We start from the raw sequence: 15,661 nt of genomic DNA, 5'->3' as shown, positions 1-15,661 counted from the left end.
GGACAAATTGTTTAAGTAGTTTAAATTTTATTAAACTATATCCTTAAAAATTGACAACAGTAAGGTTCCCCAATGACTCAACTCATACTCAGTACTCAACTATTGGTCTGTTTTCATGCCTCCACTCCTTTCAGCAGACTCAGTGCCAGTTTTCTCTCTTCCAAAATGGCTGTGACATTTCTTGTCCTCTGTTCCCAGTGTTTTCTAACTTTTTCATTGCCCTTTTGAGCTTTTTGCCCTAAGCCTTCACAAACAAACTGTGCAATGCACCTGGAATCAAGGAAGAAAGTGCTGCATAATTATTAAGTTAAATATTGTCTCCTGACCCTTATAAAGAAACTTTTCATCTATTGCTTTTCCTGGTTATTTCCCAACCACTTGCTATTAAGATCTGGTTGAATACTGCATATTCAAACAACCAGTAACAAGTATTTGTAAATTTTTACAGGAAAACTCCCTGCCTTCCAAAGAAAAGCAGATGTAAATTCAATTCTCTTGGAAACTCTGATGGTGTGTGCCTCTCTTCACGGTCACTGCTGGCCATTTGTTGTCAGAGCCTCAACAAACTTTCAGAGAGTGGAGGTATTTTGTCTCCCACTGACTCAAGGCATTGGAGTTTCTAGATAATTCTGTCAAAGAATTGTCAGACACATTAATGTAATTTCTTTTGTTTAAAACCTGATGGTCTCAGCGTTGGTTCTCAGCTGACATATATGGAAGCAGTAACTTTTATTATAGGTCAAGATTCATTAAAGAAGCTGAGAAATGGCCTGAACTACTGCAAACTGTGTCTCATCTTTCCATTCCCTCAGTTTCTCTGTGACTGTAGTGCTACCTCATTTATTTTCTGCTCATTGTCAGTTGTGTCTTAATATAAAATAAAGTTTAAAAGATCTGGTATACGGCATAGTAACCCACCAAAATTCTGAGCCACAAAAAATCATAGTCATATTCTTTATATTCATTGAATCTGAAGACAGAAGAGATGTAAACTTAAAAAAAAATAAATAAAAAAGCCCACTGCATATTTATAGGGAACTTCAATTCCATTTTCACAGAATAAATGGTATTTTACGCTTCACACCATTTAGACCTCAATCTCTCTTCTGGCAAGCCAAGCTGTTATTTTTCATGGATTGTTCCTAAGTCATTTATAATCAGGCCGCAGCACCGCTGACAACAGCACCTTTGAAGTCAGATAGGGATTATTAATTTGCTTTGAATTTTCTGAGGAGCTTCATCTTCTTTCCATACACATCCATTAAAAGTTGTAGAGGCAAAAATGAAGGTCCCAGTCACAAACAAAATTAAGCTATCAAACTCTCTGGTTTCAGATTAATTCTGGGCAGTGTGGAAAGCCAACCAACCTTTACTTTTTAATGTGGAACATGACATTTTAGGGTTCCTGAAATGCACCTTCCAGAGAGTGAGGTCTGAGAGCACCCAAAGGCTCAGAACTCTGGGCAGAGCCCCATAGCTCCATGCAGCCACCGCCACCTTGGGGGCGCATGGAAAGGGAAAATCATTACTTGTGGCACAATTTTTAGCTCTCCATCAAAGACCACAATTACCAGCCTGCGTGTGTCTGTCTGTCTGTGCGTGTGTCTTCCCTACAAGAAAAAACCGCGACTATCTATACAGGCTGGGTACTGTGAGGAATTTCTTCACAGAAAGGGTGACTAAACCTTGGAACATGCTGCCCAGAGAGGTACTGAAGTCACCGTCCCTGGAGGTGCTCAAGGAAAGACTGGACGCGGCCACGGTCCGGTTGACACGGTCGTATTCGGTCACAGCTTGGACTCGATGATCTCTGAGGTCTTTTCCGACCCAATTGATTCTGTAATTCCGGGATACCGATTCAAACTTTAAGACTGGGAACACCTTGGCGGGGAGGCTCGGTCAGGCCACGGCGGCCGCGTCCGCGTTCCTGACCACCGGCGAGTGCTGAGCCTCAACAGGCTCAGCACCGGCTGCGACCGCGGGGAGATCACCCTGCCCCGGGGAGGGGGCCGATAGCCACCCTGCGGGGCCCCTGATCCCCGGGCCAGCTGTGAACAGGGACACCGGGGCAATGGGCAGCGGGGCACGGGCGGGCGCGGAGGGGCACGGGCGGGCGCGGCGGGTGGCCCTCAGTCCCCCCCGCCTCACGTCCGCCCTCGGGCTGCCGGGCGCATGCGCGGAGGCTCCTCCTGCTCTGCCGAGCGCGCAGCGGGCGTTGGGGCAGCGCCGGCCGTGCTCCGCGCCCGGGCGGCGGCTGTGAGTGCGGGCAGCGGCGGTGAGTGCGGGCAGCGGCGGTGAGTGCAGGCTGGGGTGGTGAGTGCGGGCAGAGGTGTGGGCTGGGGCGGTGAGTGCGGGCAGCGCGGAATGAGGTACGGGCTGAGGCGGTGAGTGCGGGCAGCGCGGGATGCGGGCGGGGGCTGCCGGCGGGAAGGGGTTGCCCGGCGCGGGGACGGCGGGAGCGGTGCCCTCAGGGAGAGCCTGGTGCGGGGGTCCCGCACGGGGACCCCTGAGGGGAGTGAGGGTGGAACGCGCCCCGCTGCCCTGAGCCTCTCGCCACCCTCCGGCAGCGGCAGCCACCTGGGAAACCCCTCTCCAAGGGTTTGTGCCATTTCCAGTAAGCTGGGGGTGAAAATGTGTGGAGTGTATTAAACAAAGGAAGGATTTCTTCAGCGGGATTTCTCTCTTGGAAGAGGTTAACGACTCTCCAAAGTAGGCAGCTGATACATTTTTCTCCGAAGTTTTAAAAAACACCATCCCCCAAAACAGGCCCGCAGAGCACAGCCGCAGCCGTCCGAAGCTCTCGTATTTCTGTTAAAACTTTTTCCCTGTCGGCAGGGTCACCCACAGGCCCCGTCTGCGCTGGAGCTGCGGCGGCCAGGACAGGCGGTGAGGCTGCGGGTGCTGGGATGGGAAGCTGTGTTTGGGAATGAGCCCGACCCTCCCGGGCTCTGGGGGCCTGCTCCTTGGCTCTGGTGCTGGCACGGGAACAATACATCCACATCCACAGGAAACAGGAGGGGCAGAGGGAGCCTCAGCGTTACCACAGTTGAAGCTGGGATTGAATGTTACATTGGTTGAGAAGTGAGAGAGCAGGCAGTGATTTGGCTTGTTTGGAACAAAACAGAGGGGAATGGAGCCAGTGAGTAAAAGGAAGTGTAAGCACTTGAAAACACTTAAAAGAATTTCAAGTTTTCATAGAAAGGTTCGTGAAGAGGGACAGTTACACAGATGTAGGTATTCTAGATTAAAATCAAGACCTTAAATTTATTATTACTATTGAATGCCACTGAAAAAAGCCCCCTAGTTGTACTTTTTCTGTGCATTACTACCTCCTGTACCATCTTCTCCCCATGCTGGCACCACTGTTGATACAGGGGAGCGGGGGGCGAGTGGCATTGAGCATTACCCGCAGACTCAAAATGACCTTTTAAACACTTTTTCTGATTAACCTAGTTAGTAATCACGTCTGTTTCCCTCCACTGCCGTATGAATGCTTATACTGGCACAAGGAAATGTGGTTGGGAAGGAAAGAGCTTTATTTAGTTGTACATAAGTGAGTAGGTATGTGTGTAGAATCCCTGTTTTTAATGTACATGTGTGTATTATGCACACAGACACACAGCTGTCTACAGGGATTATGCAGCTGGGAGGTTGAACATTCTAGCCCTTGTGTTGACCAGAGGGCGTGCCATTGATAAAGCAGTTGTGGGGGAGGTTTACAAGTGCAATAGGTGATGAGCAGTCTGAGGAGACTTACCTAGTAAAGGTGACTGTGATTGCAAGAGTAGTTCTTGCTGAACCAGGGGAGTGAGATTAGAAGCCAGAAAAGAGGGGGCAGGGAACTTGTGTGTGAGAGCACTGCATGGAAACAGGAGATTTTTGCTTATCTCTTCAATTTCAACCGTCTCACTTCATTTTAGATTAGAAAACTTTATTTTCTAGAACAAATTAGGCTAGAACCTGGGATTCTGAGTAACTATTCTTGGAACTAGAAGATATCAGGAAATCCCTGGATGACACTTGGATTATCCTTTTCTCACACAAGTTCATCTAGAAATTTGTGCCCACCTGGTGTACTCAAAACAGCAAAGCATTGCGTGTGGTTGTATTACATGCAAGTGCTGATATTATAACTTGGTGATACCAGTTTTCTTTTGAGAGAAGTGGATAGTTACGCTCTGAGTAACTGTACTAACAGTGTCATTTCCAGAAACACAAATGGAGAACTGAAGTTTTGAAGTTAGCTTTAATTCAGTCTCTTCATACATCTAGATCGAACTACAGTTTTCTATTAAATAATAACATATTGTTCCTTGCATAAAAAATCCTGTTGTACACAGGCTATTAAAGAGATGAAGTATTTTGGTCTCATCCTTCTTACTTTGGCTGTGTGATGTTGAGACATTTACTCAACGTGACTCAAATCAGCATCAAATTCAGCTTTGACTATGGAATTGCAAATTTCTTTGTATCTTCTGTTGTGCTTGTCACCTTAGTATCTCAGTAGTCAACTAATTCCCCCTTTAATTGACAAAACTCTCCTAAGACAGGAAAATCATCCTCCCATTTCATATAAAGACTGAAAGATAAAACTATGGAGGCCAAATGTGGTCCAGGTAGGATCTGATTTTTTTCAGGGTAGTGAGTTTGGTTGTCCTCATTTATGTTAAGTGCACAGGTGCAAATAAATTGAATGTCTATTCTAAACCTATTCTGCTTTTGCAAATCAAGCAGTCAAATTTTGGGAGATGCAAAATAAAGTGTGCGTAGTTGGTGTCCACGTTGCAACAGCATTTTTAGGTAATTTATCTGGAGTCATGAATAAATTCTGTGGCAAAAAGCAGGATAAAACATACTTCAGGACAGTGCTAACTTACTTCAGACTACAGCAGTGTGAACCATTTTTGTTTGCTCTGTCATTTTAAACAGTTCCCTTTTCCTGTGATCTTCTTGTCCATCACTTTGTTCTGCCTGCTGCTGTGACCTCCCTCACTTGATAGTGTAACCATTTCCATATTCTTTTGGTGAGGCAGATCACAGGATCAATCAGATTGAAAACAAAGACTTATCTGACTTGATTTTGGCTTTTACCTGGCTCTTAGAAACAGCTGGACAGGCAGGGAACAAGAGATGTGCTTAGTAGCACTTACCCCAGGTATGAGTACTGGGGAAAAACTAGCCCATTTTGCCCCTCTGCTTCCCTCTTCCATTATTCCAGTGAATTTTACATGTCATTTCTTCCCATTTACTCAAAAAATTACACCAGATTCCTATAGGCAAGAATTCTAATTTTTTTTGCACCATTCTGTTAAGAGCTTTTGCTTTCAGTTTGTCAGCTCAATCCTGAATTTTGTTGCTCATTTGCATCTTGGTTTTTCATGAATTCTCTCTCATCAGCTGTGATTCCAGGATGCTGTCTGGTCTGGCTGGTGTTTCTTTAATGGTTGTTTTGTTTCAGCCTCCAAAGACAATCTACTTTCTTGCCTTCACCATTGCTTCCTCTCCTCTTCCACATTATAAACAAAAGCACTTGCAGGGTGCAGTAGAGAACCCTACAGAGCTGGCAAGGGAGTGGCCTGAATGACCTAATCTCGTCTGTTCTCCTGCCAGCTGAGTTCAGATGTTGGTAACTATTTGACCTTTTAAAATCTAATCTGACCATTCCCAGTTCTTTCCTTGTTTACCTTTACTCGTTTTACTGATTCTTTTTTTAAGTAAAATTTGATACACATTTGTGAAATCTGAAGTACACTTATATTCTTCTCTTGCTGACACTTTTGATGGCACTGATTATCAAGTAATCTGTGTTTTAATCAAGGTTGCTGAATACTATTACTAGAATAGCTACATTTCAAAATCAAAGCCTGTCTTCATACTGACAGTTAAAGAAATTCCATGCTAACCACCTAAAATCACACCATGGATGTTGGCTTGCTAAGAAAACACATCTGTTGAGAGTTCTTTTGTGCCTATTTCAGGCTGTTGCTTATTTTTAATAATACATAATCACTATGTAAAATAACTTTAAAGAAAAGTTAGGCATCTGTTCAGAACTACATTTATAAAATCAAACAAGAAATACATTTGCACAGCCCAGTATACTGGAGTTAGCATCCAGGGCTGACATGCATGCTGTGGTAGCACAAGAGTTGGCCATTTTCAAACCAGGAATGCTGCTTTGTGTAAGTAGATTAGTTTTTTGACCATAGCTGTCTTTGGATGAGGGAGAGAGACTATCCTGCCGTTACATCTTAAAAGATTTTTGTGATCCCTCACATTTTACACATTTGCATTTTACTTGCTCAGTGAAGTGTTTCATTAAAAGTGTTTGAATCAGCCTTCTCTGTTTCTTCTGAAGTTCCTTTTGAAAGCTGGCATCTCATATTTGAAGATCACACACTTAACATACTTCCAATTTTTCATCTTAGTGGCCAGTCTGTATGAATATGATTACTCCAAGAGTGGTCAAATTAAGTGACACTAAAATCCAGAGGCACCATGTGAAGTGTGGGACAGGAGTAATTGTCATACATAAAACTTAATTCCAGTGAAGTATTCATTTTGTCACATGAAACTGCAGAAAACTGTATTTCCTAGAACTTCAGGGTGGGTCAGATTATTTTGTTTGTATGTTTACACCAAGAATGGTGGTAATTCTGGATATTCCTGTTTTGCTGAGTTCTTTGTTTTCCTGTAGTATAACAATGGATGGACCAGTTTCAAGATTCACTTTACAGCAATTCTTCATTAAAATTCTAATCACTAAATTAACTGTTTAATATAACTGTCTAAATTGTAATATTTATTATAATCAGCTGTATTTGTAAATGTTTCCTACTTGGCATTGAAGAATGACTCAGAAGGTGTGAATTTGTCGGCTCACTGGTGTGAAGGCAGTTTATGGAATCCTAGCAGGAAAATTCATAAATAGTGGCTTCATCAGACGTGAACTTTTGCACCCAGCTATTTCTCTGGGTTTATCAGTGAGCTGTTTACTAACCTTGTGTGTATCTTTCTGCTTTTATTTGCAGACTGTAACTCTTCAAGCTATTTACTAAATAAACCTAGGAGGAGAAACAACTTTCTGCTTTATCTTTCTGTCCCTAATCTCCATAGTCATGGCTATGGGGTATGGGGAAGGGTTAAATGAGGTTTCATTTGTTTCATTCAGTTTCAGAATTAGTTAAACCTCCTGCTGGTTTTCCTATAGATTTCTCCCATGGCAGCTGAAAGGAGCACAGTCTGTGATATTTGATTTCAGTACTGCTGAACACTTCTGAGTATCAGAAATGGAATGAACTCATTCTTTGCTGTTTGCTGCTGTTGGTTGTCAGAGCTGTGGGCAGCAGCAGCAAAATAAAGGCACGGCCTATTGGGTGTGCGGCTGCGTAAGCGGCTTAACCGATCTAAGCTTCTCCCACTGCCTGAAAACAGAAGTTCCTCCTTTTCCACTCCATCCTTGCTGGGTTTGGCATTTTGACTGCTTCCCTGGTGTTCTGCAGTCAACTGCAACAGGGACCTGATCAGTTCTATTTTGAAACAAGCAAGTAGGTGAAAAGGTGAACAAACAGGTCTTTTATAGAAGGGCCACTTAGGGTAAAGTGCCCAACTACAAGCTCATCAGATCTGCAGTTCTCAAAAATGGAAGTATCAAAGCACTTTCACTGTGGCTATTTGTTAGGAACTCTTGGCAAAGATTTGATCAAAGATTTCATCTCAGTGTAAGAGAAATTTTTTGCACTGAGCTCAATCATCACTGGAACAACCTCCCCAAGAACATGGGGGGGGGGGGGGGGGGTCCCCATAACTAGAAGGGTTCTTTCTTGCAATTGGACAGGGTTCTAGATAACTTCATCAGGGCTGCCTTCCACACAAAAGGTTGGACCAGACAATCTTTTGACATTCCTTGGCTGCTCTATGGTTCTATGAAACTGTATGGGTGAAGTGATCTACACCAGAAATACACAGGGTGGAGATGCACCTGCTGATGGGCAGAACTTCTAGGATCTCTCCAATGACTTTTGCAGTGTATTATATATGTAAATGAGAGACCTAAAAAATATCAGTGGTGTATTTTTGCATCAGAAGACTCCTCCACATTTTCTGTATCCTGGAGTAGGTGTTCAGCTTTGTGGGGGAATAGGGGAACATCTTCCAAGAACAAAATGTTAGATATGTTAGATTCTCTAGAGAATCTGTCAGTTATGAATGAAGTTTTCAAGAGCTAACCTTATTTTTTTTCTGTGTATGCTTTTGACACAACTAAGATAAATCATATCTTCAAATACAATTAATTGCACACACAAATTTGACACATCAGTTTGGCATATGAGTTTTAGAAAGTTCAATATGAACATCCTCTGAATTGTTTCTATTACATCCATTTTTGTGCTTCCTGCTCAGACAGAATGGGTGTTGTACTGACTCACTTCATAAGGAGTAGAAGAGCAACAATAGAATTACTGTTTTAGTGTTGGGAGATGCTCTAATGTCTTTACAATGTTGGAAAGTGTAAAAAATTGTTTTTAAGTATGACCTAGATACTAGTAGGTATGGATTTATTCTGTGTGATTGATCAGCTATGACTTAGAGCTTCACTGTGATCCTTATTTTCTCATAAATGACAGCTTGAATTAGTGTTAGTTCATCTTCCAGAGTTTTCTCCAGTTATGATGTTCAGATACCTCCATCCTCTAGATTAGTGTGCTTCCTTTAGGAAAACTGCCATGAATTTAAGGTTTTCTAATGCTCCATAGTAGTTGATTGGAAGGGACCATGAATAAAATTGTTGGACTAGAGGTCACAAGGGTTGCAAAACTAGCTCCCTGAGAGGTTGACTTTGGTGGCAGGTACAGTCTGGAAAGTTCACATTTCCTTTCTGTGGCTGTCCTGGGGAGCAGAGCGGCAGAGGAGGGAGAGAGAGATCAGTGGGAGAGGTGATGACAAAGCTGAAGTGCAGAGCACAGAACTGCATCAACCACTTCAGGGGGCTGATCTCCAGTAAGGTGTGGGTGGCAGTGGCGGGAGAGGAGGAGAAATTCCTTGACTCCTCTTCAAGGCTGAAGTCAAAACATGTTTTGCTATACCCTAAATGTGTAAAAGAGCTTCACAGCTAGGTTTGTTCAAATCCTACTCAGAAAAAAAATTAAGTGCAATGTACTAAGAAAATGTCTGCATCTTCATGTGTTTGGAAATTCAGGTAAAGTTATGTGAGACATAATGGACGTGAGTGTTGAGAGGGAAATAAGAGTATTTAGTATTTAAAATTTACTCTATTTTTTTTTCCCCCTTGGTTTGTAGGGCTCTTTACCCTTCTGTTTTACTGCTTCTGCTCTGTGGATTCTGGTGGTGTACAACTTTCTGTATGCTCTCTTTATGCAATTCCCCAGTATGACAGAAAACTTAATAAAATCTCTAAAGGAGTTTTGCCTCATTATCTTTTGCCTAGTTACCATATAATTCAATAAGATGAAATACGTGTTTATGACTCTTTCATAACTTCTCTGCAATTTGATTTTTGGTTGACTGGAAAATCCCATTAAAACACTCTCTGAAATGTTGTCATATATGCATTGCTTCAGGGGAGGACAGGCAGGGTGGAAATTTATATTAAAACATGCTGACGGTGCGTAAATGCTTGGAAGAGAAGGCTTTGTTTGCACATTTCTCTGGCACTTCACAAAGGAATTACTGGTTTTGGTTTGGGGTTAATTTTTCTAAATTAAATGGGGTGTTAGACATTGGCCTACCAAACAAGTGCTAAAAGCAGTTTCTTTACAGGGAAGAATGTTACCTCATCACAGAAAAACAAAATAAACTTCATTAAATAGTAATCTTATGTTTGCTGTAAAATTATTGTACACAAAATAAAGATGCCAATGTGAAATTACCCAGGTTCCCTTTTATTAAAAATGTACACTCTGAGATCTAGAATCTTTCTGGGGTTTCTTAGTAGCTACTTGATAAATACTGGTAGTTTGGAGGTAGTCTGATTTTTAGAAGTAGCTGTTGCTGCTTGTCTTTCACAATATTGTAATAATTAAAAAAAAAACAACTTGAGTGAGTTGAGGAAAATTTTTATCAAATATATGGAATTGTCAGGTCTCTCTTTTTCTGTGAAAAAAGAAGACTTGAATATTGGGTACAGATTAATAGAGTTGGAGGCTGAATCTCGTACAACCAGTTTGTGTTATTGGAAAATCTGTAAAGGTATTATTTATGACATTTGGGTCATGGTTTTGCTTTATAAGTTGTGTTGGGGAAGAATGTATCTCTAAGAGTTTTGGAGGAGGATTAATGGTATATTGTTAGCTTTGATCTTGTGACCTTTTCTGAGCAGACAAACACTGTACCTGTAATGAAATTACATTTTTGTGAATGGACTGTGTCCAGAGATTGTTCCTTGGCCCTTGTCTCACATGTCTAGAGAGATATAATCTAAAATAAAGGTAGTACTTTTTCCTTTTTTTTTTCCTTCCCTACCTAACCCATATATGATTTTAAAAGACAGAAAACATTGCTGTACTCTACTTTCTATTTATTATGAATGCTTTGATGTGTTGATTTGGGAGACCAGAAAAAGAGAGATTGTAGGTAGTGAGTAGGATCTTTAAGGAGACCACATGCCACGTATCAACTCGGTTTCTAGTTGTGTCATGGCATTATGTGCTGGTATTTACTCCCCTGATCCTAACCCAGTTTTAAATCACTTTGGAGAGGAACTGGACATAGTTACCCATTTCATACTGGGCACTGGATTCCTTTCACAGCCAGGTGGTTACCAATAAAAGCTATATCTGAAGAATTGTGTTATAGTAATCACCAAATCTCACCCTCGTTTATTGATTTCCTTTTTAATTGTTTTAATCTATTTCTACTTTTGTCCTGAATAGCATCCTATGGCAGCAAGTTCCATGAATTATACACAATGTGAAATTTCAGGTCCTTCGGCTATTTACATCCATGTCAGCTGAGGTCACTGGTTGCTGGTGTTGTGAGAAGTAATGGTTGGCTGCAAAGTGTTGCATGTGTTACAGTTAGATCAGCTGAATGTCTGCCTTCTCTGAACTGAGAGGTTTGTTATACAGTGATGGTTTAAGCACAAAGGATATTTTCCTTCTTTCCAAATAAATAGCAACATGTCATTTTTCGTCCACATACAATGCAGTTTTCAGCTGAAATTTGGAGCTGCTGACTATTCCTCACTTTGTTGACTATAAAGTATCAGGAGATGGTCTGAACTACAAAATCAAAGCTGGCTTGTTTGTAATCTAGAGAACAGATGCAAATGTTTCATTTGTGTGAAAACAGGGACAGAATAGGGGAGGAAAATGAGTGCACATTCAAAGCTCCTGATTTAGGGAGGCTGTGTGTGAAAACATTCTCCATTATTCTGATACAGTTCATGTGGGTTTTTTTCTTTAAAATTTCTAGCAGGTCCATTGATTATTTTATCTTTCTATAAATTTTAAAAAATACATGATAGGTATTCAATAAGCAGCTATAAGTTTGCTAGTATAACATAGGTTTTTATCAATACATTATTTAACACTTCAGCCACCTGTAAATATGTAGCAAAGGGATCATGTACTTTCTCTCACTTATTATGTATTGATGTTGTGTGTTACTTTATAATTTTAGAAGCTGGTAAAATTTTGGAGAGAAATTTATTGAAAGTATTAGTAATGGTGATCATAAACTAGATGTTAATTTTGTTATCTGTAATTGCAAGTTTCTATTCCTTAGGGGTGTGTGGGAAGAATGTGTTTTTTTTTGTTTGGGGATGTGAGGGCTGGCTAGGTTGTCTCATAGCTCCTGGATTAGCTGTCTCTGTGTGTCTCTTTTTTTCTGGTGTTTCTGAGAAACTACTCCAGCATTTCAGGTTTTTAGACTTAGATTGGGCCCTGTGGTGTCCTGTGTATTAGCAGGGTATAATTTCCGTTTCAAGATCGTAAGTTTTGAAGACAAAAGACAAACACAGAGACTGCTTCAGAAATCTCTTTGACTCTGGTGAGATTTTCTTTATTTTTAAGAAGTTTTATTGTTTCATTTGTTTTTTAGTTTGACAGAGGGCCTCACATTACCTTTGCTTTCGTTGACTTATTTATCAGAGTAATTTTGTAGCCTCACAGAAAGTTTTTCTCAAACATTCACTATCATCCCATAACAACCTTTGGCTCTTTACTGAGAAATCATTTTTATAGAGGTTTCTTCTTCAACTACTTACTGCTGTGAGTGTGGTCATACAGTGCACGTTGGGTGTATCTGCAGTTGCATTTTGGTACAGATTAGGAATCTTCCAATTGTTGCTACTTACTGTGCTTTGGTTTGCATTGCAGAAACCTTTCAATTCACTCAGACTGAGATATTTTTGGATGAAGGTAAACCAGAAGATAAACTCCAAGAGCTGCAGTACTACTGCCAGACAGTTCTCAGCTCATGAAAACAAATTAGAGCTACCCCAGAGTAAAATTATTGACCTGTGTTGCGTAAGTGTTGGGTCCTCAGCACCAGCTGTTTAGCTCGTGTGCACTCCTAGTGCTCTGCATTCCTAGCTAATGTGAGTGTAGCCATGGATAGAGATCATTATTATGCACTTAGAGGTTATTATTCATGGCCACTGTAATTGCTTCAGATAAAGAGTCCCACTGTTCAAGCCTAAATTAGAATTGATGATATCCAAGTGGCTGACAAGTTAGATTTGTCAGTTGGCACCCAAACACTAATTAGGTCAGGGAGCACCAGATGTGTAGTGAAACTGTGTTCCTGTCTCTGTTACCTTTGCACCATTCCCACTATTAATCTGACTTCCCCTCCATTCCCTAACAAGCTTATCCTTGTTATCCAGCTGCTACCCCAAATCACAATGTTCTGACATCTCAAATGTGCTGGCAGTGATCTTTACCTGTTCTCATCTCTTTAACCTACTTGGTGTCCCCTTGCAAAGGGCTGTGGAGCTGTGCCTGGTCCTGGACATGGTGTTTGCTTCCTGACTGCCCACTTCCTGCTGGAAAAAGTGATAATGATTTCCAGCTGCCAAAGGCACCATCAGTGCTGAGATAAATGCTGCAATTGGTAAACCCATCTTCACTTCACTGAAGAGCATTAATGGGTTTTCTCTGTTCTTCTTGGTCATTGATTTTCATGGAAAATGTATGGGAGCATGGAAGAAATCTCAGTGTCAGATTTAGTTAAAAGGTAGTGGGGGAGGAACAGAATGTGGAAAGATAAGTGACATAGCATCAGTTTTGTGTCCAAACAAAATCAGGATAAAAACACATCCTACTGTGAAAGCTTTAATTGTTCATCATTCTCACTTGAAAAAGGAGAGGAATTGGTAATTGTTATATCAACATTTCAATGGATTATCAAGTTAAATGCTCTAAATTTGAATTCCTAAGGCATAGGAGATTGTATAACCTAAAGCAATGTCTTGTGACAGTAGCTTACAGAAGAGTGAGGTGTCTGAAATTCTCCTCTACAGGCTGCTTGGAAATACATAGTCTCTTGGGGATTTGTGGAATTCTGGTTTCCACACAGATGGTTATGTAAGTATTCAATTATGCCTCCCAGGAACTGCCCCACATGGTCTCCAGGAGTTTTGAAACAATACAATCCACCAAAATTCTCCCTTTCTGTAAAGAGTTTGGTTACTTCTCCTGCCAAATGTCCTGCTTGCCAAGATGTATCAGGAGAATGTTCTTGTTTGGTTTTTAAAGGGATGGGGAAAGAAGATACATCTTTGCTTATAGCAATTCCCGCTTTGAACCTCTGGAAGTATCCAGAAAATAACCAGCCAGAATATCACCACAGCTTAAACAGAACAAAAAACACTGAGTGAAGAAGGGTTAAGGAAGTTGAGGCAGAAGGTCAGACTCAGTCTCTCTCTAGCTCTACTCCTGAGGAACTTCCTTCTCTCTGCTAACAGGGTGATGGTGTGCCCTATGCCTGCTCATTCTGTGAGTAATGATCTGTTTAACTGGGTTTAGGGTGCAGTGGCAGCTTGCTAAGTACAGGTTCCTCTTAGTGATCTGGTTTGTGGTTTTGGGTGCCTAAATTAATAATGATGTTTTATAATGCTGTGATCAAATAGAATATAGAAAGCAGAAGGTTTTACAGTTCTCTGTTTTACTTTTATTCTTGTCCCACATAGTCTGAGGTGGGATAAATCTTTTGCATTCTTGTCTGACAGAGTAGTTTCCAAAGTGTTCTCTCTCTCTCTATTCCCCCCAAATTCCCTGGGTAAACCTTGCTTTTGCAAGCAAACTGAACATAAAAAATACAGGGTTCTCCCATATCCTATGGAATTCTTGTTCAGAGAAAAATCAATTTATTTTTCCAGCATTTGAATCAATGTACATTCTTTGGTAGGCTTTTCCTGGAGAGAAAGCTCTTTGGAAGTAGATACAGTAGATAAAATTGTACTCTTTCCAAGCATGTAAAGGATGTGCTGGGAGTGGGATTTTTAGGCAGGCACATAATGCATTCTGTATAAATGGCTGTCAGATAATTAAATAGCTACACAGGAAGTCAGACTGATAATGTTTTAGTATTTTTTTCTAAACAAACCTTCCCCAGGAGTGTTTCAGTTGTTGCTTTGCACCTGGCTGGGGACTGAGGAGCTAGAATGGGGTTTATTTTTATACTGAATGTCTACTGATGTTTTCGTTAACAGTGTCCCTGGAATGGACCTGCTTTCATAAAAAGCTCCAGAAGAGCCTAAATATTGATGGCTTTAAGAAATTATGTAGCTCTTTGGCTTCATGAATTGTACAGATTACAAAACTAAAGCTGTACCACTTGTCAGAGTTCTGTTGCAGAATGGAAAAGGAGCCACTTCCCTCTTCCCTAGCTGAACCCTGTCATGCACATCCCTGCCCAGCTGGGAGAGGAGCAGGGGACCTTGCAGTATTTTATGTCCCTTTTAGCACAGCAGGTGAGAAACTAGGCGAGGCAAAATTCTGCTGCTGCTTTACATTAGCCTTACTTTCCCTTCCCTTTCTCCTGCCTTCCCTTAAGGACTCACTTTGTTCTCAATGTTCTGTATCCTTGGAACACATGACAGTGCTGGAGAACAGTACAGGCAGTTTGTGTGCCCTCAGTCAGATCCTCTGTCCTTTAATGGTACGTGCTGCTTGGAGTCAGGAAATGTACCCAGAAGAGGTGTGTGCCTGCCAGCCAAAGATGGTTATCCTAGTAAATGCAAGAATATTCTTCAGAACCACTGTCTTAAGACAGCAGCTTTTAATGCTGAAATGAGTTGCCTTCCCATTTTGAGAGATTGCCACTGCTAGAATATAATTACCACCTTTGGAAATATGTATACAAATATTCTATGCCTTATGCTTATCAATAGTATATGCAAGATTTGGGTACTTTCAGAATTGAGATAAAGATTATTTAGGTTAGTTGTGGAAAAAAATGTACAGCTTGGTTTGTTATTTCAGTATTAGTTCCTCTTCCATGCAAGATGCTTCTCCTTGGTAAGAGGCTGCAGCCTGTTGGTGGTGAGCAGGGTACTGCTGGTAAATAGCAGAGGTGTTGGTGTGTCTCCTGGGGGCTCCCTCACAGGCTTTAGAACTCAGTGTTTGCCACTGGGTCATTATAATTCCTACTAGAGGTGTGCGGTTCATTGGTTTTTGTTTTGTTTTTTAACCATTCT

The 15,661-nt window shown here is 41.3% G+C and overlaps 1 protein-coding gene across 5 annotated transcripts in view; it reads left to right on the top strand.

Annotated features, from left to right (window-relative positions):
* The first annotated feature begins 263 nt into the window (after window positions 1-263).
* Window positions 264-15,661, top strand: part of PRRG1 (proline rich and Gla domain 1) — a 32,743-nt gene continuing 17,345 nt past the window's right edge. Inside the window, exons 1-2 of one of the 5 annotated variants that reach the window (XM_086879761.1) lie at window positions 264-2,294; window positions 2,836-2,886. In XM_086879761.1, the coding sequence (XP_086735887.1) occupies window positions 2,173-2,294; window positions 2,836-2,886 (173 nt within the window). In that variant the 5' untranslated portion in view covers window positions 264-2,172. The remainder of the gene's footprint in view (window positions 2,295-2,835; window positions 2,887-15,661) is intronic. The other 4 variants (XM_086879764.1, XM_086879760.1, XM_086879762.1 and 1 more) reach the window with 4 other exon arrangements.

Source organism: Cyanistes caeruleus, chromosome 3 (genome assembly GCF_971803275.1).
Source record: "Cyanistes caeruleus chromosome 3, bCyaCae1.hap1.1, whole genome shotgun sequence".
In the NCBI taxonomy this organism is placed as follows: Eukaryota; Metazoa; Chordata; class Aves; order Passeriformes; family Paridae; genus Cyanistes; species Cyanistes caeruleus.
Note: the sequence above shows the minus strand (reverse complement) of the source record. Positions and strands in the feature narration are given on the sequence as shown.